At 47.9% G+C, this 25,489-nt stretch overlaps 1 protein-coding gene across 1 annotated transcript in view; it reads left to right on the top strand.

Moving 5' to 3' along the window:
• Positions 1-25,489, top strand: part of LSP1 (lymphocyte specific protein 1) — a 49,796-nt gene that overhangs the window by 17,100 nt on the left and 7,207 nt on the right. The window contains exons 2-10 of the mRNA XM_027702122.1: positions 7,843-7,995; positions 11,382-11,471; positions 14,791-14,986; positions 15,955-16,077; positions 19,210-19,253; positions 19,431-19,512; positions 19,882-20,022; positions 20,815-20,895; positions 21,772-21,886. Of these exons, the coding sequence (XP_027557923.1) occupies positions 7,843-7,995; positions 11,382-11,471; positions 14,791-14,986; positions 15,955-16,077; positions 19,210-19,253; positions 19,431-19,512; positions 19,882-20,022; positions 20,815-20,895; positions 21,772-21,861 (1,000 nt within the window). The 3' untranslated portion in view covers positions 21,862-21,886. The remainder of the gene's footprint in view (positions 1-7,842; positions 7,996-11,381; positions 11,472-14,790; positions 14,987-15,954; positions 16,078-19,209; positions 19,254-19,430; positions 19,513-19,881; positions 20,023-20,814; positions 20,896-21,771; positions 21,887-25,489) is intronic.

Raw genomic sequence — 25,489 nt, 5'->3', positions numbered from 1 at the left:
AGGTATTCTGCATCCTCTGATGGAGTGGAGAAGGACCAGCACATGTATCTGAGCATGGTTCAGCTAGAAAGGGCACTGGATGGAGAAGCTGAGGTCTGAGGCTTTGCAGCTGGGATGGTGTGTAAATGGTGTGTAAGAACTAATTCTCAGCTTCCAGATTGGTTTTCTTCTCTTTTTTTCCCCTTCTCCCACGACTTCTAACTCTGTTGATGGAGCACCAAACAGTCATCAAACATCAGCAGCACAGTCCTTCAGCTCCATTGTGAGCAGAGGGCAGCTGGGGCTGCTGCATGCCTCTGTCCCATGGCAAGAGGCTGGGGTGCAAAGACCCTTTTTCCTCATGAAAACTTGCTGCCTTAGCACAGCGGGGACCGAGGGCTTGCTGCTGACTTTGGTTCCTGTTGCAGCACAACTCCTCAGCAATGGCCATAAACGAAGCCCCAACTCTCCCAGGGAGCTGAGCAGCGTGTTCTCACGGCCTCCCTTGCTGCCTCCTGCCAGTGCTCAGACTGAAAGCTCCCTCCTGCTGTTGGGGGGACTGTGTTGCCCCAGGGGCTGCAAAATGAGTGACTCGTAGCCAAGAGAGCGGTGCTATAAAAAGCACCAAGATGATATGAATCTTACTCTTAATTCTGGCTTGAAGCAGTGGTAAAGCTATTGCTCACCTTCCTAGGCTCAGGCTTGTTTTCTAGCACAAGTGTATCAAGGATGCTGGCTGACTGTAGCTAAGGCACAGAGACTGTGGAGGTTTGTTTACCTCTGAAAGAGGGGAAAAATAAAATACTAAAGCTGGGTAAGGTAGTCTGTATCTCTTTGACAAATCTATTTTCTTCTCCAGCATGCTTATCCCTTGCAAAAACAGAGCCCAGACTTCCTGCTCTTTAGAAAAAAAATCCAATTTTTTGAACCTTAGGGCCGAGATGGAGAGACCGTGAGAAAGAGCCATGGTTTGAGGTTGTACACAGCACCAATTTCTCACACCTACAGAATACAGTGGAGTGCTGGGAGGGCTCAGACTCCAGCCCTTTCCTCCCCCTTGCCAAATTCCTGACCGGTGATGTTAATACATTACTGCACCAGCCTATCTCTGCGCTAAGGACCCACAGTCCTGGGAGTGCAATTCATCATCCTGTAAGGGATTCATTTGGATTCTGTCTGCCACCATTAAAACCAATAATAATAAAAAGAAACAGTTGTTCCCATTGGTTGCCTTGTGCCTCTGTGTGTGGCTGTGTGTCACCTATGGTGTCTGGAAGCATGGAACATCCCCTGTACCTTTTTGGAGCCAGTGTCCTGTGAGTGGCAGGAGGGGACAGATGAAGCTTGTGATAAAGGACCAGCCCTGCCTGCATCCCTCCTTCAGGGTCTGCTCCTGCCATTTGCCATCAGCTTTCTCAAATGTGTCTTGTTTTGCTTGTGGAAGCAGTAAATTACCATCAGAGTCTTTCCCTGCCCGGCATGCCACACTGACAGGTCAGTCTTTGCAGGGAATTTAATGAAGACTAGACCAGGCAGAGTTTTATACCTGGTGTGTGTGTATGCATGGCTGCACATCCTTCTCTGGGCAGAAATGGGATGTGTTTTTTTGGAGAAAATCCAAGATCCATTTAAAAAAATAAGAGTTGCTTTTATTTTTAAAAGGGAGATAGCTCTGTGCCGTGCTGAATGTGGTTTTTCTTCCATTTCTGCTTGATAAATTTTGGGCCGTATCATATTCTGTTCAGATGCCTTGGCGTGTCCTTATCGCTCCATGGGTGCTGCATTTCCACACCCCCAGCTCCAGTGGATGGTGGGGATGGGCTCTGCGGTCGCCCCTGGGTGTGAAGCAGCTTTATCCTGCTGTTCACATCTTGAAGGTGACCTGTGATTTATAAGCGAAATGCGGAGACGTGGCTGAGACTGTGCAGCTACGTGTGGGGTGGGGAAGCTTGGTATGAGAAAAAGGCTAAGGGTGAAGCATATAGATGCATTTTTTCCTCTCCCCCCTGCCCCCCTTCTTATCCAAACTCTGTAGCCTGGACTCTGAATGGAGCAATGCAGCTGAGGAATTACATGAATGTATGGGAGGGAGAGGCTTGTGCAGTATCTGTGGCTGCCTTTGACTGACACGCTGCTGTTTCAGAGCTGGGATAACTCTCCTGAGGCTAGGCTGAAATAAACTCCAGGCTGTGACATAATACTTTTTGATTTTATTTCTTTTCCCAGTCTCCCTGTATCATACCGCTATCCACACCCCTTTCCTTATTCAGTGGGATGATGACCCAGCTGTAGTCTTTCCTATCCAGTCACATTACTCCTAAGTGTTGGAAACCCATCCTTGAGGAAGTGTGACTCTTGGTTGTTGTCTGATATGGTGATGGCTGTACCACAGATGCTTTATCAGCCCACGTTCCCTGGTGTCACGGAGCCCAGTCTTGGTCACTGGCATTCAGCAGCAGCCTGTTAGAATAGAGTTAATCTGGGGGTCAAGATGCCAGCTGGACTTCTGCTCCATTCTGTATGTCTTCCTGGTGGCCTTGTACAAGACTTAGGGACAGGCTTAAGGACAGGATTCCAAAGGTGTTATGATAGGTGGAGGTAAACCTGGGTTTTAGAGAGATCTTCAGAAAGGGCTGAGCTGCTGAATTCTGATGCCCAAAACTGGTGCCTGTGGTGTGAGGCATCACCTGGGACACTGCTTTGAGCCATGGCAAATGTGATTTGCAGGGATAGAGAGAAACTGAGCCATGGCAGCATGACTGTACATTGCATGCAAGTGTCTTCAGCCAGGACTTCTGTTCTGGCCTGACACCAGTGGTCCTGAATGGCATGAACGGAGGCATTATCTGGGTATTCCAGCATACTTGACTCAGTCACACAGATCCATTATATGCCATTTATAAGAGATTAATAAGTGATTAATTTGTTGGCAGAAGGTCAAGTGGGTGAGGAAGGTGTTCGTTTGTAGCCTTCTGAGGGTGTCCTCCTCCATTTCATGTGGCAGGGTGAGTTGCACGTCTCCGTACCCCTGCCAGTTCTCAGGGCCCTTTAGAAATGTGTGATAAATGCAATATTAAATAAAGCCTGGCAGCTCTGCTCAGCAGCAGGATGAACTTGTTGACAGTCCTAGGCCATATTCTGCACTGATATTGTATCTGGCACTGTGACAAGGCAACGCAGGCTGCGGTGGGTTACATGGAAGAGGAAGGTCCCATGCACCAGTTTCTGGCATCTTTCTTTCCCCTACTCTCAACAGAGCAGCCAACGGGATGGCTGCCGGGGGAAGTAGGGCTGTTCTTCCCAGTTCGTCTCTAATTCATGCCCATCACTTGCAGGTGATTCTTTCAGTGGTGATGGACACTGTTTTAGTCACAGGTGGTGGGGCAGTGTATCTTCTGGGAAACAGCAGCTGTCATGCCAGGGCTGCATGTGGCTCCTCCTAAATCCTGTTCCTGAAACCTTTTCCCTCGTGAACCCTGGCTCTGTGGGGGCAACCTACCCAACAAATGCAGCAACCAAAATCAACACTCTCCTGGCCTGATAACCCAGCAAGCTCAGGAGACAGGAATGTCCAGTGTGCGGGTAGAGGGTTCTTGAGTTTTTCTGGCACAGGTCTGCAAAGCCCAAAGCCTCTGGGAGGCACTTGATTTTCCTTTCTGGAATTAGCTTTAGTGCTGAAGGTTGGGTTTGGGCCAGCAAAGCTTCCTTTGAGCTGTCAACCATGCAAAAGACTCCTTGAGTCTGCAGAGTTTCCCTTAAACGCAGCTCATCTGGTGCCAGAAATTTCCCTTGCCTGAATATTGTAATCTCCTCTGGTGCTGGTGAGGAATTGCCCAAAGGAAACGTGACCTTTCCAGCAATGCTGGCTTGTCTGGAGCTGGTGTTTGTGGCCATGTGGAACAGTGAGGCCATGGCTTGGGTGCCTGTAATGCTGTTCTGCAAAAAGAGGTGTTTTGTAGTGCAAACAGAAACAAAACCCCTCCTTTGGCTGGGGGTCCAGAGGGAGGTGAAGTCAAGAGCTGGATCTAAAATGGGCAGCTGGCCCCAAGCAGAGCAGAAGCCTAAGCATCCCAAACGCCTGGCAAGCAGTGACTCTGTGGCCAAAGCTGAACCAGGGTGCTTTCAGTTCATTTTTAGACCTGCTAGATCTCCTCACCTCCTCAGGAAGAGTTAAGTCCCTTCCGCAAAGTGTGTTTGGCTCAACCATGACCTTTCAAAAGCTGTTGGCAGAGTTGTAGGGACTGTGTAAGAGAAATGACCCAGTCCTGTGATGAGGTCTTGCCGGAGCAAGTCTTGCTGCAGCTCCAGGCTGCTGGGGCCACAAAGAGGTCTCTCTACCCTTCCTCATCCCTTCTCCAGTGACCCTAAAGTTTGTGTGAGGGGGTGAATTTCCTTTCACATTGCATGAAAATCCCTCTATATAGGGGTTTTATAAAGGTAAGTGGCTGGATGCCGGAGTGTAGCACACTCTAGCTCATCTTGCAATTCTTCAAGCTTCAAGTTGTCTTGCTTTCCATTTCCCTATCCTGTGATGGGTGAAATGAAGTTGAGAGCTCTTGGTCCCACTGGCAGCTATGAGTCTGCTTCTTCTCCAAACCTTCCCAGCCTGAGATCAACCTGGGAAAGTGCTGGCTGGGGGTGAAGGCAGAGATACATGGGATCAGCCTCATCCTGAAGCACTGGGTAATTATTTCTAGAAGTGGGAAAGACGGTTGTGAAATATCACTGTGGGCTGAGCACGTCAAGCTGCTGAATGCGATTGTGAACAATTAGAGCAAACGGAAAACCATGGCCCCTTCTTAGAAAATGGAACTGTTTGGAAATTAAATCTTTCCACCTTTTTGCTTTGAAAGGCAATTTAACAGCTGACCCCCTGCTCACATTTGTGCTTGTCCAAATTGGAATGGCACATCTTGTCTGGGGTCCAACAAATCCCTGTAGCTGACCCAAACACAAAAACAAATGCAAGGCTTAGTTTGTCATTTGCTTGTGTTTTTTGTTTTGTTTTGGTTTGTTTGTTTTTCACTAAAGACAAATATTTGTGCTTCTAGGTCAGTCAAAAAGTAATCATCCTTTTTCCTCTGCTTGTCAGTGTGATTACTGAACCCCAAAGCATCACTTATTAAACCTCACTCCACTACCAGCCTGTTTGAGCATGAGAGAGAGCTCAGAATCTGCAAATAAACTGGTTTTAGGTGTTTGCTGGAGAGTGCTGGTATTCCTGAAGGCAGAGTGAGTGGGGACTTGGTGGGGGCTTTATCTGCAGCCCTTATGCTGAGCAGAGGCATGGTGCTCCCAGCATTGCAGCCCCACCAGGATGCTCAGTGTGTCTGAGCCACATCCCAGCACAGTGGCGGACAACCTGGAAGCTGGGTTGCTCTGTGGCAAAGGGAGCTGGGAAAGTTATTTCCCTGCTTTTGCAGAAAAATGCTTCTCCCCAAAACAGTCGCCCCCAGCTCTGTCCTCAGCCTGTTTGAAGGATGCAGGGACAGAATAGCGAGCCGGTGAGGTCATGGGGAGAGAGTTAGTCACATCCAACTGGGAGAGGGAGAGGGCTGCCAACCAACGTTGCTCTCACAGTGTGGAAAGCTCATATGCTTCAGAGGGTACCCCCCTCCAAGCTCCCCTGGGCACCCTGGGCAAGCTGGGAGGGTTCGTGCAGCACCGCCTCTGCAGCAGCTTCCCAAGGAGCTGGAGGAGGGGGTGAAGGATTTTAATTGAAATCTAACTTGTTCTGGCATAAACATGGACCTCGCTTCTTGTAACTGGGGCAATATGGGAGAGAGGGGGTTAACAGCCTTTCTGAATTGGAGACTATCTGGAGCTGTCGCACAAGGGAGGGAGATCATGGCAGAGTTTAATGAATGACTTCATTTATATATTAAAAAAAAAAACAACAACACGGTGGCTTCCTGCCAGGCCCACAGACAAGGGTTTCTATGGGAACCTGAGGAAAAATAATAAATAGGAGTGTGGGATGAGTAGGGAAGGGAGGAGGGGAGCCCAGGCTGTGGTCTGGGTCCACTTCGTTCCCCATGGAGAGCAAGGTGGCAAGGGGTGATGAGGGAGTAAAAGGGGAAAGAGCTGAATTTGCTGCTTGCAAAAAGACCCCACCCAAAATAAGGCAGGCAGTAACTACACAGCAGTGGAGCATTTTCTTGGGCTAGTCCTGGGATTTGTTTTTTTCCCTGTTCTCCCATGGGCGCAGCAGGGATGGGCAACTTTTCTGCATCGAGCTCCACATCCTGGCTCTGCTGCCTTGGGGCAGGTGGGATTTCAAAAGGGCAGTGATTTAGGGTCATCCTCAGCTTCCTGACTGGGTGGTGGTGGGACCACTGTGGAAAGGGATGCTACTGGGGCTAAGCGTGACAGTCCTGCTGCCGCTGCAGAGTAAAGTAGGCTCTGAGGGAGTCTCCCTGGAAAGGCTACCAAGGTTCATAATGTAATTAGAAAGGCCAAATTTTTCCGGAACAAAATGTATCAATTAATCCCAATGGGCTTTTTTCCTCCCATTGCTGGGAGAGGGAGGTACCTGTCCTGAACCTCAAATGAAAACAGCATTTTAATGAGACCCTTGGTGAAGTGAGGTTCATAGTCCAGACTGTGGGCAAACCCAAGCAGGCTGGCAGAGTGGCACTTCTGGGGTCAGCTGAAACCTGTTCCTCATTCACTCAAACTGGGCTGAAACAAGTCTCAACTAAGGCATTTCTGTTTTTTTTTCCCTTTTGCTTTCCACAAGCTCTTTGCCCCCATCTGAACTATGTTGCATTGTATCTCCTATTGAGCAGGTTCATCCTATGGGGACTGCAGTCCTCAGGGCATGCCTGAGGAGGAGAAGTTCAGGTTGGGCTGGATCCTGCTGCTGGTGGGAGATCGCCTTCCTGACTCCCATGTGTATGCCTTACCTCAAGAGCATTTCTGTAAATAGGTTTGCAAACACCAGAGGAAACAGCCTTCATGGTCTGTTTTGGATGTGGCTGAGCTGGGGTGAGTGGGGTGAGGAAGCATCTGCCCCAGCATCAGCCCCAGGTACCACGAATCAGACCTGGCCAGCTCCAGCTGCCATCACAGGCCCTTTGGGTGAGTGGTGACCATCCCATGGCAGCATGTCCCTTTCTGCCTGCAGCTCAGATGGTGCTGCTGGTGGTGGAACAGGAGCTAATCCCATGTGGGGAGTGACTGGACTGGCATTATCATCAGAGGAGGAATGTGGCATTGCTTCCTTGGGGATGTAAGAGGCCATTCTGCTCACAGAGGCATTATTATTCAGCAGCTGATATGTCTGGGGGAAGCCAAGGCAGGTTTTGCTTCTCTGCAGGGGTGGAAGAAAGCCGGGCTGGGCAGAGCAGGACATAGCTGCTGCCCTCCACCACTTGGCTCCTGGTCAGGCAGGAGCAGCTCAACTGCTTGAGGAAACTCACCCCCAGCATGCAGGTCTTTTCTGCCTTGGGCCAAAGCTTGAGATGGGGATGTTAGATATCTTGCAGCACTGCAAACCCTTCCAAAGCTGTTTTTGCAGGGAATGGTGCTTCCCAGTGGGCTTCCAGCCTACAGGAAGGTGGCTGGTCTGGAAGGAAGGGGATATGCACCACGTCTTCCTTGGAGAGACTTCCAGGCTTTTCTGCACCCCTCTCCTAGTCCATGTGTCCCACCTTATCCTTGCACATCCATCAGTCCCAGTGTGGAGCTCTTGCTGATGGAGGTGAGGATGCCACTTTGAAGGGCACCACTCATGATGGGAGCACTCCTCTGCAGAAGCCTCCTGTTTGCCGGGGGGAGCCCAGATACCTCAGAGGGTTATTACTGGGTTTCACAGGCACTGCCAGATGGCATTAAGGGTGAGTTTTCTCTCTTTCTTGGCAGGCTGACAGCACAGTGGAGCGTGGAAGATGAGGAGGAGGCGGCAAGAGAGCGGCGGCGGCGGGAGCGGGAGAAGCAGCTGAGATCCCAGGCAGAAGAGGGCTTGAATGGCACTGTCTCCTGCTCGGAGAGCGCGAGTCCAGCACAGGAAAACCAGTAAGAAATACCTGCAGATAAATCCTTCAGCAACACACTTTCTCCTTGCAGCAAAACCCTCCTGCATGCACAGTGCATGTGTCTCAGTTGTTTGAGGTGGCTTGAGGAGATGGGCAAGTTCTCTAATAGGTTTAGGTTGGGGATCTAGCCCACACTAGCAAATAGTGTGTTTTCTTGTTTGGGCAGAAAAACACAGAAGCCACGCTTTGCTCTTTTTTTTTTTGGCTGGAGGCTGGGTGTTGTACGGCCCTGAGTGTTTACACTGGGACAGCTTGGGCAAGGCTGAGCTCTGGCAGGGAGTCCTCATTGCCAGTGATTTCAGTGCCTGGTTAAATTTCAGCTTGTGACTCATCCTACACCGAAAGTAATGGAGGTTCCTGATATGTGCAAAAACGGACACGTGCCTGAGGATGTGATGCACAACCCCGAGCAGATCACAGTGCTGGTGCCCGAGCAAGCAGTCACCTATCCTGGCTGGACTCCCCACTCCTCCCTTGGAGGATGCTGCCCCGCCACTGGGAGCATGAGCAGCCCCCGACCTGGTGCAGTTCACAGCTCCGAGGGTTAAAACTAACTTTGTGCTTTAATGGGGCAGGTCCTAAATGGAAGTAGCTCAGGAGGCATTTATGGAGATGCTGAGTTATCTACTGTCAAAGAGGAAACACCTGGAGAAGGGATAGGATGACATCCCCAGCATGCCACCACAGCATCCTACCGCAGCCTCCCCATGTCCATGGTTCAGAAGCCCAGATGCCGTGGCAGCACTGGGACTAGCACAAAAACCAGTCTGCTCTCTGAGTTGTCAAACTCTTGTCTCAAAGACCTCAGTCTTCCCACTGTTTATGTGTTCAACTTATTTCTAAATATATTGAACACAATGGAAAAGTTATATGGGGTTACAGTCAGAGAGAAGCAGCAGTTTCATTTTATTGGAAAAATAGCAAAAGTTATTTATAAAAATCTATTCTTTTTCCATTAAAAGATCTTTTTTTTCCTTAGATACTTTCAAAATTATGCAGGACTTCTTTTTTTTTTTTCCTTTTTTTTTTAATCTGAAAGCATTGCAGAGCACCTTCACAATCTTTTGTGGAAATACACGTGGTGATATTCTGCAGACAAAACCACTGCAGTCTGCTCTAAAAGCAAACAGAAGATCTGGACAGTAATAATAATCACTGGCTTTTCCAAACCCCCTTTCACGTGGGAGCTGGAAAATAATTTGTAAAGGTCTTTAAAACAGCAGACAGGATCTCTGGTCTCTGCTTTGCTGGGAGATGCTGTGAGCAGCCTCAGGCCCAGAGCAGTGTGCAGCAGCCCCAGTAACCCAGCTTGCAGGCTCCGGTCCCATTGGCATGGGCACAGACGCTGCAGATCCCACAGGACCATTGGTGTTACCCAGATTTAATTGAGTGCTTAAGCAGGCAATGACAAGAAGAACTCGTAAAATGAAGGGTTTTGGTCCCTGCTCCATGATGCTTAAGCTTGCTGGGCCAGGCTCAACCAAAAGGATGTTTCTTCTTCGCTGGCCATTCCCTGGTCTTGTTTATGGCTGCTGACAGCCACCTGGGCTTGCTCATGTGGCCGGGGTCAGCCCTGGCTGTTAATCTTCCGAAAAGCTTTGTTCTCTCTTGTGTAAATACTGGCCCCTCCTTCCCTTGGCTCTTCCCATGCCGGGACTTACGCTGTTGCTCCTGTTAGTTCAAACCAACCCTTGGCATTTCCTTGCACCAAACGGACAGGGTGAATCTCCTGTTCTTCCTTCTCCCCACTAAAGAAAACCAGAAGTAGCATGCAAACCAGCAGGTTTGCAGGAAAGACAGGCGTGTCCTTGGGAGCCAGAGGGATGGACATCAGCTAAAGTGGTGACGCTGGGGCTGTGCTGGCTTGATGCTTCACCTGGGGTTGTGTTTGCAGAGGGACACAGGGAAGCAACCAGTTTTCTAAGAGCATTCAGGCAGTCTCCCTTGCTCCGTGGGAGTTTTTCTGATAGCCCAAACACACATGTGTGACCAGAGCCACAAATACTGGAATGATTCTGCCTTGGACACCATCAACACTCCAGCTTGCTTGAAGCCCTGACCAGTGACTCAGCAGATTTGTTGCCCTATCCTGATTCTGCATCAAATTTTCTGGGTGTTATCCTGGCGCATCCCCAAGCAGCCACTGCACACACAGCAGAAAATAACCCAGCCCAGGCTGCAGTGTCCTAGACCTATGTAGCATCATTGCTCGGCAGTCCAAGGGGATGCTGAGGCATGGTAGGAGCTGGGCTGTGCTCAGTCTTGTGGCTTGAGCAGCCATTTTCATTGTGCACTCCCTACTTCTCTCCCTGGTGAGCCTAGTGAGAGCATACACTTTTTGTAAATCCTTGGCTCCTGCAGTCAGTTCAATATAAGACTCCCAGATCTCAGAGAATTACTTTGTGTTTCAAGCCACCGGGGTCATGGAGGAGGCTGTGCATCTCCTGGCATCTCCTAAGAGCTCAGAAAGGCAAAAAAAAGACTTGCCCACATTTACTACATATTTTGGACTTCTGAGTTCTAAACTAATCTCTGAGTTGCACATCCTAATTCCCATTCCCAGGCAATGTGATCGCCCTGAGTCCCAAAAGCCATCTCCTCAGGCTGATGCTTGCAACGTGATGCTTTCCCACCCAGGACCCCTCACTGGGAGGTGAGTCTTCTTGGAAACACAGGGAAAGAAGTAGGAGAAACCCAACAGTCCCTGTGCAAGGCCAGCCCACATCTGGTGCCGACAGCTGTGCACCCCGGGAGGGCTGTGGCTCTGCACAGCAGCAGGGTGTGCACAGGCGGGGAGCTGGAGTCATGCAAGTGCATGTGACTGGCTTAAAGCTGTATGGGAACATGAGGATCCAGTGTCCTAATCTTTGGATCTTCATGCTTTCCTGTTCCAGCAAGCTGTTCAGGCCAGCTCCTGCTGATGTCTTATCTCTGGGGCTGCCTACAAGCATAGGACAAGCAGCAGCTGAATTTGAAACACCTCTGGTGTGAACAAGCTTCAGTGCAGATGAAAACTATGGACTTTTTGTTTCTGATGTGCTGCTTGCCTTTGCCTGCATATGGCCCCAGAGACAAGCAGCAAGTGGGGTGCTCCTGCTGGAGATACGGAACTGCTGCTTCTTCCTCTCCATCATGCAATAATACCTCGAGAGACCCCCATTGTACAAGGGTGCTCCTAAGCACATGGGAAAGGCATCTTTCCTGTAATAGAGGATAAGGCTTCAAATGGGATTTAGGAGCAGCCAGAGGAAAGAAGATGGAATAGCTGAAGGAGAGAAGGACAGTGTCAGGCTGTGGCTCTTTCAGCCCAGGTTTAGGTCTTCTTGCATGCCTCTCATCCTAATTTTTCTTCTTGCTGTGTTTCAGCTATGACTTTAAGCCATCTGGGACTTCAGAGCTGGAGGAGGATGAGGGGTTCAGTGACTGGTCCCAGAAGCTGGAGCAGCGCAAACAGAGGTGGGTAGGACACAGATGAACCCGGGGGAGGGGTACCAATGAGCCCAGAAAAAGAAGTGTCCCTGAGGAGGGGTGACCAAACGGAGGTCAAGTCTAGGATGTGTAAGGATGAGGCCAGAGGCTTGAGCATCAGCAGGACAGAACAGGCCCCACACCGCTGGAACAGATGCTCTCTCCTGCCCTTTGGGCTAGCTGGGGGGAATGGCCCAGGGATGGCCTCAGGCTTTGAGGATGTTTGGATTGAGCTTTGCACTCCAAGCAATGGCAGCCTGCCAGGACACCTGGGTTTGGAGGAGTGATAACAGCGGATTTAAGCCACCTGAGCTGCTGCAGGGGCTGAAGCGACCCCTAACATAATCCAGGCCAGCCTAAAAAGCTGTTCTAAGTTATTGCTGCTTCCTGGCTCATGTCAGCATAGTGGGTGTTATGGCCCCAGCCCACCTTGTGCGTGACTCCTCTTTGAGCAGGGAAAAACAAGAAGCAAAGAGCTCTGAGCGGTGCCTATGTGCCAGCTGTTTAGTTCTCATCTCCCATCACTCCCTTCCTGCTGAATGGAACCAAACTTCTGCCTTAACCATTTCCCTTGGACAACATCTACCTGCTCATTAACTCTGTGACTCAGCTCTCTTAGCAGCTTGATTTTGTAGGGAATTTTTGACATAGCCTCTTCTTTACCCCAAAGAATTCTTTGCCCAGAGAGGTGGTGGATACCTCATCCTGGAAACATTCAGGGCTGGGTTGGATGGGGCTCTGAGCAACCTGATCTAATTGAAGATGTCCCTACTTACTGCAGAGGAATTGGACTAGATGACCTTTAAAGGTCCCTTCCAACCCAAACTATTCTATGATTCTATGACTGAAAAAATGCTTAAGATTAATATTTACTGCTGAACAAATAAATAGAGCTCACAGTTTTGTTACTTTTTTTTCCAAATGTCATGGCTAAACCACTCTGCAAGCTGTACCTTTGCAGCCCTGATCCCACAAGCACTGCTCAAGCACCTTGCCTCCAAGGAGCAGCATTGATTATAACATCTGTGGGAGCAATTAGGAATCATGTGCTTTTCAGCATGCTGCCTCTTTTTCCAGCCCCCCTTGCAAAGAGTTTGCCTGGAGAGAAAGGCTACTGCTATTCCCTCCTTGGCCTTCAAAAGAGAATTAGCTGGAATTAGCATTATCCTCTCCAGAAATTTCTCCTTGGATTTTTATGTGATGTTTGTGTTTATTCTGTAGCAGGATGGAAAGGTGCTGAGCAGGGGGGGATGGTATTCATGGCAGGTGAAGCCCATCAGTGGGAGGTGGTCCTTTAAAAGCAGGGGCTGTAGGTAAATGGGCACTTGGCTAAAGGCTGGCTGGTTGGAGGCAGCTAAAGGGGCTCAGATCCTGTGGGCCTGCTGGGAGCAGGCTTTTTGCAAAGGCTGGGCTTGCTTCTTAGCAGGTGGCTGTGCCCTATAAAGTTCCTTCAGCAGCTTTGCCCTTGCTGACCTGCCTCATCCAAAGGACAAGCTTGGAGTGTGGTGCGAGCACAGGTAGGCTGTGTGTCTGTGATGCCCCATACTGGGACAACCAGTGCTGTGGTCAGGGTTTCCCAACTCCTTTCTCTCCTGCTTAACTGAAGATAGAACAAACTCTGGGTTTTCGTGTGAAGGTTGTTTAAGTGGTGGCTGTGAATGAGTGGATGGAGACAGCTGCTCTCTGTTGAATGGAGCTAAAACAGCTCCTGCATCCCCTGAGGGCCTTGGTGCTAAGGCACATTTTCTTTTTGGTTCTGGTTCACTGCTTTGTGGTGGGAGATCCATGCTATCAGCTGCATGAAAGAAGGTGTAGCTGTGCCAGCCTAGCTGCCCCCTATACAGAATTGCTGTGGTCCAAATGGCATCCTATAGACTGTATTGTGTCTGCTGGCCCTAATTTTTAATATGAGCTTGCACTTGAGCTGGAGGCATTGTTGCCATCCTGGTGAAGAGCTGCTAGTTTCCTGGGCCTTCAGAGCCTGTTGACTTGTTATCCTCCCACCAACAGCCAAGCGAGCCAGAACATGCGTCATCTTTTTCCCCATGTGGTCAGTGTGGAGGGTTGGATGGTGGCTGACCTGTGAGCTGCCTTCCCAGCAGCAAGGAGGTGGGTGGAAAGGTCTTGCTTGAACTTGTTTTTGTGTTTTGGTACTGGCTGGTGAGGCAGAAGTGGTGAGTCAGCCTTGCCCTTTGGCAGCTGCCTGCTAGTCAGCTCTCTAGCCTTGCTCTCGCAAGCCAGGTGATTTTCCAAGAAATGAGTTGGGAGGAGAAAAGTTTCCCCAGCCAGAGGACAGCTAGACAGCATGGCTGTGAGCCAGGGGGAGTTCTGGGGTTCTGTATTCCCACTGCCCCCGTGCCCAAAGGCATGGGCTGCTCTGCTTTTGCAAACTGATTCCATAAAGATACTCCTAGGTCTCCCCCTTGCAACCTCGGAGACGTGGAGGAATTCTGTTGTACAAACCTGATTGATTTTTTTCTTTTTTTTTCTGAACTCCTAAACCAAGGGGTAACCCCATCTGCTGTGGAAATCCTGTGTTTTGCTGGGCTATGAGATGAGGGATGTGGAGTAGAGGTGTAATTTAGTCCAGTGGGCAAAACTGGGGCTTGGGATCAAGTGTAGATACAGCATTGCTTGCGAAGCGCTGTGTCTTGCAAATGAAAAGCCTCCAGATGAGTGGCTGTGCAGCCTTGCCCTGCAGTTTAGTTTCAGCTAGAGAAAAGGGGAATCTTGAGAAGCATGTCCGTGTGTCGTTGGTTGGATCCTCCTCCAGCAAAAGACTGTTAACATGGAAGATGAGTTTAGGCAGAGAAGGGCTGTGTTTGGTGCCCCACATTGAATTGATGCTGGGAATTGATTGCTGATCTGTGTCCTGTGTGCAGGACTGCAGGGCATGCTGGTTCACCTGGGATTTTAGCTGTAGCCAAGCATGGAATTGAGCCAACACCGCATCATGGTGGCAGTGGTCTGAGCAGCTGCCCTCTGCCAGGGGTCTGAGCAGAGGGCAGCTTTCTGCTTTCCTGTGGGTCTTGCCCATCATGATACTGGTAATGTGCAGATACCTTCAGCTCTGCCACAGCTCTTAGCTGAGCTGAGTCTTGGACACTTGAAGTGTGGGAGTGTGACATGACTGCTGTTACATCTGGGTGCCTGTTACGTTGGGCTGTGAGCCCTGGTGTAGAATACCCAGCAAATTGTAGGCTTGGGGAAGTGGTAAAACTGGATTTCTAGAGGTCTGAGGTACCCGATGGTGTCTGTAGGCCCATAATGATGTGTTTTTCTTCTTTGATCTCTCCCCCACCTCTAGGTCTCCACGACAGTCTTACGAAGAAGAGGACGGTGGTGTGAGGGAAGCAGAAGGCAAACTGGAGCAGATTCAGCTGGATCAGGAAAGCCCGGAGGAGATCCAGGAGGAGAATGTGGTTATCAAAGAGGAAGAAAGGTTGTGTCAGGAGGAAGAACGAGCCCAAGAGCAGGAGGAAGGGGAGCAAGCCAAGCAAGAGGTGGGATCAGGAGGAGCTGACTTTCTTTCTTCCAGAGGAATGGTGGGAGAGCTGGTAGGGGGGCTGCTCTCCCAGGTCTTAGTTCACCATTTCTGCTTATGCTGCCGGGTGCTAAGCCATTAGAGGATTAGATATGCTTTTGTGGCATAACCTGGGGCTTGTGCTACTCTTGCCTATGTGCCTTCTTGGGGTCACTGCAGGCAGCCTCTGCCCTTTTTGAGGATGGTGCCAGAGTTCGTGGTGGGTTTGCCATGTCCATGCAATACTGAGGGGGAAAGCTACTTCTGTGGTTTTCAGGGCAGTGAATAGCTTTAAAGGAGAACTCAAATCTAAATTATACTGCTTGTTTTTCTCTCACCAGCCTTTGTCACATCTTTGTAGCACTTTGTCTTGATAGATCTCTTAGTCTTGCATTGCTGCCAGCTGAGGTTTTCTTTCATTGCTCTGATAATTTCTGTTTAAGGAGAGACAGAGACAAAGCTGGAACTTGAGTGGTGTGCAAGTCCATTAGGGTGGCTGAGCTTCAAATGTCATTTGTTCTAAATGGATTTTAACTGAGGATTTTGTCTGAGGCTGGTATGATTTTTGCATTTGAACTGTGTGTGACTCTTCCAGCCCTTCATTCTAAGGGCAGCTTCTCTCTCTCTCCTTGTGGCCTCTAAATGAGAAATTCATGGTTTCTTATCTCAGTCGAGTAAGAAGTCTATATTAACTGATGCAAGGACCCCTTTTCATACCATTTGGGAACCTTGAACCTGCAAAATTTGTGATTTCTGCCCTCCCTTCCAAATGACACATGAGCTTCTTCCTGAATGTTTCCAAATCAGATTATATGAACTCAAAGTTTCTGCACTTTCATGTTTGTTTAGTGAAAAGCAGGAAGCCTGGGAGACAGGAAAAATCACTGTTGTTGCATAATAAGCAGTTTGACCATCTCACTTCCTGGCTTGTTAATTTTCTGCACTCAGGAAAAGAAGAGAAGAAGAAATGAGGAAGAAGAAACACCAGAGAAACGCCAGAAGGCCCCAAGCCTTACCAGCCTGGAAGAGGAGGAGCTGTGCTCTGACCACACTGCAGTGTGCTCCACAAAGGTTTGTGTTCCTGGGGCCCCTCTGGAGGCACAGCAACTATTGTAATAGAGCACCTAACTAATGATGAGGAAAATGATCCCAGCCTTTTGGCAGTGTGGGGTGTGAATTGTGTTATCTGTCCTGCTACAGGCTGGGACTAACCACTCGAGCAGTTTGCTTCATCTTCCATAGTTGTCCACCTTCTCTCCTCCTACTTTGCCTGTTTGAGCTGTTGAAGGCTGTAACAGTCTCTGTGTTTGGCAATCACTGTGAAAGTCTGAAGTTCATTGACGACTCTAGGGAATATTGTAATACTGAGAAAGATGTCTGTGCTTTCAACTTGTGAATTTGGTTAAAGACTACACAAGAACTCAATCAGAAAATGAAATTTCCCTTCCAAAAAAAACCCCACAAAAAGCCCCAGTAACTGAAACACTAGCATTTCTCTATCTTACTTGGAGTAAAATGTATGACTTAAATTGTTTGAACAAACTGGAATTCCTGATCTCTGAAGCATTGTGTTCTTCCCAATCACATCTGTCTGCACTGATGCTCTTGTGAAGCTTCTGTTATTAGCGCCACCTGACTTGCACCTTGTGACTTACGTTGCATTTACTATAAATCCTCAGTTCTGTGTGAGTGCTTTTAAATACAATAGATACAGATAAGCGATTCTGCACTGAATGTCTTTTGTCTTTGTAAGCCCTAAGCTTTTTGATTGTAGCAGTGAGGGAAATAGTGAGGAGTCTGTGTAGCCTGTTAATCTTCTGTTGGTATCATCTTTGCTTTTTTTGAATTTAGATCTGTGCTATTTGCTGCTTAGTCAGCATTTCCTGGCTAGGGATGATTGTATGAGCACTTTCTTTTTCGTCAGTAAATAGATTGCAAGAGGAAGGTTTCTTCATCTACAACCATCAGATTCTTGCTCTTAATGGAGAAACCTTTTTTATAATCAAATAAAAAGAAGGGAGACAGGGTGGGTTTGGATTCAGGCTATGTAAGGTTTGAAAAGTGGGGTGGGGGTAGCCAAAGCATATTCCTGGAATGGGACTGGTGGGGAAATGTGGGAAACACTTTCAGCCACTTTTATGAAACTTCTGTCATTACAACCCCAAAACACACATAACTTCTTAACCTCAGCTTAACTGCTGCTGCTAGGATTAGCCCAGGGAAAGGTTTTTAGAAATACAGTCTGTGTTTTATGATGATGATGTCAGAGCTCGCCCCTATGCCAAGCTGGTTGTAAAGGTGTTCAGGAAAAATCTGAACTTGGAATCTTTCCAAAGGAAGGATGATCTTTACACCCTAGCCAGCAGGGCTTTGTGACCACAAAGAACTAAACACGTTGACCACCAAGAAGGTGTTTTGGCACAGGAAGCTCAGCAGAAACCCTGCTTGTAGTGGAAAGACAAAAGCATCTGCAGTCAGTGGTGTGTTCCCTTGCCGGCTGTGGCTGGTGCAGGCTAGGTACACATCTGGGGTGGGCTGATGTTGGGTTGCAGTGTGATTAGTTGGGGTGTCCAGGGCTCAGAGGGTCACTGTGGCGTGAGGGGCTGAATAGGTGTATGGCGGAAAGGGGGAAGCCTCGTACCAGTCCTGTTTTGTCCCAGGCTGCTTGTGAGCCATGAGCTTTGAGGTTGGCTGAGTAAACTTCTGTGGTTTCTTCTGGCCTACAGAAAGTGCTTTGGACCAGAGAAATACACAACTCTTGCTGCAAGGAACTGTCATGCTGGGATATACTGTCACCTATAGCTTTTTCTAGGCCCCTCTGGAAAACCCCTGTTTAACCTGATGCTCATTTACAACCTTTCAGAAGCCCCTGTGGATGGTTTGCACCTGCACACCACCTCTCAAGGCTTTTTGCTATTGATACGTACTTGTGGTTGAGAAGCAGAGACACGGGCAGGGATCTGCCAGGTTGCCCTTTCAGGTTACTGGTACGCACCATGAGGTAGCAGCCTGCCCATCAGTGAGCTGCATGGTCAGTCCAGTCTGAAGTCATGGCTCAGAGGCAAGCATCGCTTCCTGTAACACCAAGGAAAGGAGTGAGCTGGCAGCAGGCAGGCAGCCTGCCTGGCAGAAAGAGCTGGCTTATGGGCTTCTGTTGTGCTGCTGTGTTGGGACCCTGCAGAGTGGCTCTCCCTATGTCATCTCTATTAGCCAGGGTTGCACTGTTTAGTTGTTCTCTAATGGACCTTCTGCTCTTTGGCACAGCTGGTAAATGTGTCCTCTATGTGACACTGTCTTGTCTTCTGTTTAGCTAGAATTTAGCACTGATATCCTGAAAGCATCTTAAAAGGATCATTTAGTGCTGTTTTTTTGTCTGCTAACTTGGTAGGTGATGTTTCCTGTGGCACAGGCAGCAGTTTTACAGGGGGAGAAGGCTCCCTGTTACTTGGTTGCTGCTCCTTGACTCTGTGGGAGCTGGTGTTAAGAAAGCCTCCCCTTTGACTTCAAGGTGATTTTTCTCTCTGTATGCTTGTTTTCTGGGGCATGAAAAGGTTGCGATGTTTAGCAACATTTGGGCTTTCCTTTCCTACAGTGGTTGTGAAGTGCTTGCTTGCCTTCCTGTCTTGGCCAAAGAGTTATTGCACAGGAGCATCTGGTGCAAAACTCTTTCCTGATGGCTTGACATGAAGAGCTGCCTTGCAGGTGGCTCCATGTGCTGGCTTGCCCTGTCTGTGTGCTTTTCTGGTCTAAGCTGATCTGACTCATGCCTGTGCCGCTCCTATGCTTGGCTTTTCTTCCACAGATGTAGCTGGCAGTGCCTCTAGTTTTCCCCCTTGTCTTTCCCCATTTGCCACTTTCCCTGTTGTGTCTGGCTAGGGAATCAAGGGTCTGGGAGAAACCTGCTCCTTGATCAGAGAGAGTAGAGAAAACGGTCTTGGTTGTTGCTTCAGCTGTCAGTTAAACTGCACATCGTTGGTTTGCCCCTGAAACTGGTTGGGATTCTGCTCACCTGCCGTGAAAAGAAGGAGGAAAGGGAATGCTCACTGTCTCTCAGCAGTATGGGAACATGGGACTGAGCGAGGCATTTTTAACCAAAATATGGGTGAGGGATCAGGGAAAAGAAAATGGTCTTCCGGGGTGACTACATTCATCTGGGGTCCATAGAAAAAAGTAATATCTTTGTCTTTTTTTCTCTCACTTCAGATCACGGACAGAACTGAGTCGCTGAACCGCTCAATACAGAAAAGGTATTTCTAGGGTTGACCTCAGGGTAAAGCAGATCACTTCCTGCAAATGGAGGATGCCAGCAGGTCCTGCTGTGGGGAAGGGCAGGAGTGACAAGCTGCCTGTGGCCCTTGAAGTCCTCCCTTCTGCTTGAAGTGCTGGGGGAACACATTAATCCTCTTTTCTCCTCTGCTTTCCAGTAACAGCATAAAGAAGACTCAGCCTCCCCTCCCTGTGTCAAAGATTGATGACAGGCTGGAGCAGTACACACAGGCTATTGAGGTGGGCTGCTGTGTTGTCTCTGTCCCCATCCTCCAAGGAGCCCCCTTTCCTGGTGTTGCTCTCCTACTGTGCCTCTTAGCTTTACCATCTGGGAGATGACAACTAAATTGTCTCCTCTGGATGGGAGTGGTGCTTGGTCCTGTCTGTATCTCCCTCCACAGCACAAAGTAGGTTTTTTTTTAGCAAGGTGTCCCATCCTTGTTTCCTTATGTTACCTGCTAAAAGGATGGAAGTTTCTGACAGGAACTAGTTAGACTCTACAAGTCTCCTTTCATAACCCTTCATCCCTGAGGACCTTCAATTACAGGGGTTAAAAAAAAAAAAGTAAAAGCACACTCTGATGGTGATGTATCTCCATTTGTTTTCCAGACATCCACAAAGGCTCCAAAACCTGTCCGGCAGCCCTCTCTTGACCTTCCCACCACAAGCATGATGGTAGCCAGCACAAAAAGCCTCTGGGAGTCTGGGGAAGTCACGACTCAGTCTGCTGTGAAGCCCTCTGCTTGTAAGGTATGGCACGTGGAGGACTTGCCTTGCTTGTGCAGGAGGTGAGGGACCGGCCCCTGGGCACAATGTGCATTGCTCCTGTGTTAGCCTGTTGGTGTGGCTCGTTCATGGTGCCCACCACCTCCCAAGAGATGCAATCTCTTCTACCAGGTTGCAGGGCCTCTTACCTTGGAGATTCAATTTGTCTGTGTTAGGGTCCCCAGTTGTCCCTTGGTGGTGCAGGTAGGAAAGCCTCTGTTATGCTGGGTGAGGCTCCAACTCGAAATGGGAATAAAATCAGCAGGGGGGGAGAATGCATCTGTCTTCTGCAGGGGCTTGGGCTGAGCTCCAGTTGTTGAGCACAAAGTTGATCTAGTACCAAGGTGATAAATCTTGTAAATTTGGAAAACGCATAGAATATTATGTATTGCTCTCAATGATTTCACTTTCTGGTTGTGATTGAGGCTAATTCTATAACACACTGGTTGCAAATCTGTGTATATGTGAGCAAAATTCTTTCCGCTCAAGAAGCCTTGATGGTAATGTGTCCTAAATAGTTAGCAAACTTAAGAAAATAAACATCACGGAACTGATTCAGATTCTCATTGAAGAGACTTAGAGAGAGGAAAACATAGGATATATACTGGGAATATGAAGAAGTTTTCAAGATCATGGGTTTTAGCTGCAGCTGCTATAGGTCAGATGATGTGATATAAATAAAAAAGGAGGTCAGATGTGTGGGTTTGAAATGGACATGAACAGAGGCACGTACAGCAGCATTAGCAGTGAAGGGTAATGAGAACATCATCTTCTCAGGATATCGTGGCTGGAGACATCGTGAGTAAAAGAAGTCTTTGGGAACAGAAGGGCAATCCCAAACCTGAGAGCAATATCAAGGTGAGCTACTGTCTGTGAGTATTGAGAGCACTTGCTTTGCTGAAAAACAGAAGAGCACTTGGCTGGATTGGAAGTATGGAGAAGATGGTGATGTTCTACAGGGACAAGGGCTACCTGTATCTATCAAAGCAATTGCATACCTAAGAGCTCTTCCTAACAGTGAAATACTATTGCTTCAGCCCTAGTGAAAATGGGGACAAAAATTAGTTTTATATCCAATAATGCTGTAAGGTCTCTTGAATAGCTTGTTCTCAGCCCATGAGCTGGGAGTCTCAGCCTTCTAGGCTCCAATGGAACTGCAAATGTGAGTTACTTTGCTCTTGTTATGTTTTTTAGTATTGCAAGTAAACAAAACATGCAAAACTAAGTGGAACTGAACCTAAGGCAGTATCAACATTTGCAGATGGATCTGGGGTTTTGTGGGAATGTTTGTAGAAATGTCTTTTAAAATGCAGCAAGGAGCAACTGCTCAAACTCTCCAGGCTGGGAGAGGAAAATCAAAGTATCTTAAGTATCTTGTCAGTTCCTGGCTTGGAGCTGCCATGCCAATTCTTGCCATGGGTGAAAACAACCCTGGCTTGAGGGTCTGGGCTCTGAGGTGAGTCTTCCCTCACAATGCCTGGCATTGCGTCTCCTCTTTTCTATTACACATCCTGTGCTTGCTGTGTTATCCTGTGCTTGTAGAAAGTGATGATGGATCTGTGCAAAGAACTTGTGTAGAAGGGGCCAAAGGGAGTACAGAGTAGGCTGTCTCCAAGACTTCTGGTATTAAAAACAACTGTATCAAATACTCATCTGGCTTCAGTTATTTGATCTTGACTGTCTATTTAATGGAGAAAAATGCTGACTTTGGCTCTTTCTTTCTCTCCTGTTCAGTCTGTTCCTTCTGGCAAAAAGTATAAATTTGTTGCAACAGGCCATGGCCAGTACAAGAAGGTGTTGATAGATGACACTGCAGAGCAATAGTATGCCTGGAGAACTCATTAACCAGGTAGGTGGGATATGACCTTGCACTATGTAACAAAGTCCTGGGCTCTTCTGGCAGGATGTTGGGTTATTTCTGCCAGCTGCACTTTGGGTGAATTGAAAGGTCCTGTATGGGAACATCTGGAGCCTTGCTTCCTCTGGGCCTGACTGTCTGAGCTGGAATGGTGTGGGTACACAGCAGGGGTTTGTTTTTGCCTCTGACTTTCTGATGCTGATGGGAAGCTGGATACCTGTGTTAGTTTAATCTTCAGGATAAGTCCCTTAGCTGCTGCTGTTTGGGTGCCTTTGCTAGTTCAAAGGAACAGTCTCAATATGCTCTCTTTTCTTATGCTCTCTTATGTTGCAAGGAGAAGTAGATATTTGGAGGTCATTCTGTCTGAGCATGGGGCTGATGTACTTCTGAAATTCAAGTGTTTCTGGGGTCTAATTCCCAGATTTACTGAATTAATTATGGGGAAAACTTTTCATGGCTCCAGTAGCCTCTTGGAACGAGTCAATAATAAGGTTGTAGCAGGGAGGATGTGAACAGCTGTTGTGCTGGGTAGACCAACAGAGCAGAAAGAACTACTCTCTGATGTGCAGCGAGGGGGAAGGCAGGACTGGGTTACTGTCTCTGTGCTCTCTTGAAATGGTTTTTGGATCTCATGCTCCTATTGTGTTTGTGCTCCTAGACACACTGGTGTTATCTTGAGTGGATGATAGTGGATTGCATCAATAAGGAGGAATGGTGTACAGGGAGGTGATAACCAGTTGGATCCAACTGGGCAGCATCTGGCACAATGAGTGGAGAGGAAGTTGTTGAGGGTGAAAACAAGCTCATTCTCTTTTTTGCTACTATAAAAAAGAAGCTTTATTTCTTAGCCAAGCTTATAAATAGCTCTGTCTGCTACAAAACACCTTTTGTTTCTGAATTCTTCTGGGACCTGTGTTCCTTCCTTTCCCTCCCCTCCCCCCCTTAAGGAGATGGCTTCTGGTGCAGCATATTGTTTTTTTTGTTTTGTTTTTAGTGCCCATTTGGAGGAGAAGCCCTTTTGAATGCTACTCTGAGAAGAGCAGCAGTACAAACTCAAGGCTGCCCGGAGATATGTTTTTAGCCGATAGAACTTGTTTCCTCAGCTTACTTCTCTGCCTGTGACTTTCAGAAACCTATTTTAAGGTCTCCTCTTTGATCAGTCTCTTCATTTTCCAGAAGTCTGTTTAAGTGTACCAGGTGGGAGCCTACTGAGCTTCAGTTCTTTATAGCAAACAGGTTTTGCTAAGTTGTCAGCAGATTTGTTTGCCCTACCTGAGCTTCTCTAAGCAGCTCAAATGAAAGTGCCTTTGGCTCTGGTCTTTGCCTTTCAAGAAAGGATGCTGGGCAGGGACTGTCATGGGATGTGCTCTAGGATCCACCCAGTACTCCAAACAGCTGTGGCACAACACTGTTGCACTGTGGGCTTGTTCAAAAGGAAGTTTGTTTGTTTTTTGTTTTTTTTTTACTGTGAATAGCAAAATGACTGCAATAGCTGAAGGAGCTTGGCTTGTTTCTGTTCTTAGGTTTTTAGCTGGCTGTTTAGTATGCTGTGAGCTCGCTGCTCCCCAGCTCCTTTCCACCCTCTGAACTATGTTCGTCCTTTTCTGTACTACCAGATCACTTTGTCATTGCCTTCTTGCTCCCAAACCCTTCTGGATTACCCCTGTGTCACTTTCTTAACACCACCTTATCAGCTTTCTAGTTGCTTAAGCACAGGTACAGTTTTTCTTCCTCCCCTTCCTTCCTGAGCTGCAGGACCTCAGTGCAGGCTTTGGAGCAAGAGGTTTTCTCTAAGTGGCAGTTTGGGCTCTTACCAACTGCCTGAGGCTGTTTGACATTGAAAAGAACCCGACTCTGTGCCCATTAGCATCCCCCTTCCCTTGCTCAGCACAGCAGCTCAGGCTGGGACATACTGCACTGACTTCCAATGCAGAGCCATTGGTGAAAATCTGTTGCTTACAGGACTCTGTCCTCTCCTTTGTGATACTCTCATGTCAGGGTCTGTCTCTACAGAATTTGCCATGCTTGCTATGTGTCTCTGTCCTTTGCTTTTGGGGTAAAAGGGCTTAAACCATGCATCCAGACCTGCCTTCCTTTGCTTCCTTCCTTTTGTTTGGGGGAGTTGTTCTCCCCAATGGCATTTCTCCATCCTTCATCCCTGTGCAGTGGGGCTGGGTTTGTGGATGCAGCCTGGTTGAAAGTGCAGCAGATGAAAAACACGTAAGCCTTAGGTGAGAGTTGCTGATTTGTTCTGGGTGGTTGTCCTTGCTTCAGGACAAAAGCTGGATTAAAGCACAGTTGCTTCTTAAACCATCCTCTCTGGCCAGATATACTTTGTCTCCCAAATGTAACTGATGTTGGCTGTTCTCCCTCATGTTAATTCTATGGATCTCGTGCATGCTGATTCCTGAGCATAGGCATCCATCCACTGTGCTTCAGTAAGGTGCCATTTAGTGCTCATCTTCATCTGCATTAGGCATTCCACATTTTACACTGCACTCTTTGATTTCTGTGTTCGTGTGGATCTCTTTCTATAGCCTTCTCTCCCAGCAATGTTAAATTATCCTACAGAGGCTTACCTGGCATCCACTTGTGATTACTGGTGTGTTTCCAACCTACCTCTTTTCAGCTTCTTCTTGGAAAACTGGGGGGGGTTGGAGAAATCCTATCTTTAGATAATTGGGTTATCCTCTCTTTTCCCTGTTGAATAGGAAGGGGGTTACAAAATAGAGAGGATAAGACCAGCAAAGTGAAAACTAAAGTGATGATAACTGAACTGGTCTTATAGCATAATTACAAAATCGGAAGACTTCAAAAAAGCAAAAGGGGTTCTTTGTTTTGTTTCCAAGTCTCTTCACAGTTTGGCTTCAGGAAATTTTGGTCAGTTCCATATCCTCTGCACACAAAAAAAATATAAAGAGCTGTGTATGGAGTTTCCTATTTGGACTAAACATGGCAATCCTATATTAGCTGTGTAGGAACACCCTAGCCTATGGCAAAGTCCCTTGTGAAACAGAAATAGCTGATCTCCCAGCTTTCAGGCTCATAAACCTGCTGGCAATGAAGTTGCAAAGGATGACTAATACTCGAAAGCACAGCTGTCTCTTGGACGGGCAGAGCTGGGGACTTTCCTTTAAATACCCTCTTTTTTTCAGGACATCAGGGACAAGCAGGTAGGCAAATACCATGATGTTCCTCTTGAAAATGAGACTACATGTGGTTAGCAGAGCCCCTAAAAAACCAGCATCTTGTTAAGTACACGGAGTTGGATACCTCTGTGCTCAAGAAGGCTCATTTAGTTATGGAAACCATCATCTGTATTTGAGAAAACATGATAAAATATGTAACAGAACTTGATTACTGAGAGAGTGCACAGAAGACTAACTATGGTTTAGTAGACTGACCTAGGAGGATGTCAAATGATAACGCCCATTTTGTTAGCCAGGGGAACCACTTTGTGAGAGTGGGATATCTTATGCTGTCCCTTGTCTGTGCTGGTGAAAGGATGAGTTTCTATTTTGTTCTCAGCAAATGGGTGAAGGGTGCACTTTCAGTGGAGGAGATAGAGAAGATAGGTCAAAATGTATGTACTCT

Source organism: Neopelma chrysocephalum, unplaced genomic scaffold (genome assembly GCF_003984885.1).
Source record: "Neopelma chrysocephalum unplaced genomic scaffold, ASM398488v2 Primary Assembly neopelma1_24, whole genome shotgun sequence".
Classification (NCBI taxonomy): Eukaryota; Metazoa; Chordata; class Aves; order Passeriformes; family Pipridae; genus Neopelma; species Neopelma chrysocephalum.
The sequence above is the reverse complement of the archived record's forward strand: the minus strand, read 5'-3'. Positions and strand labels throughout refer to the sequence as shown.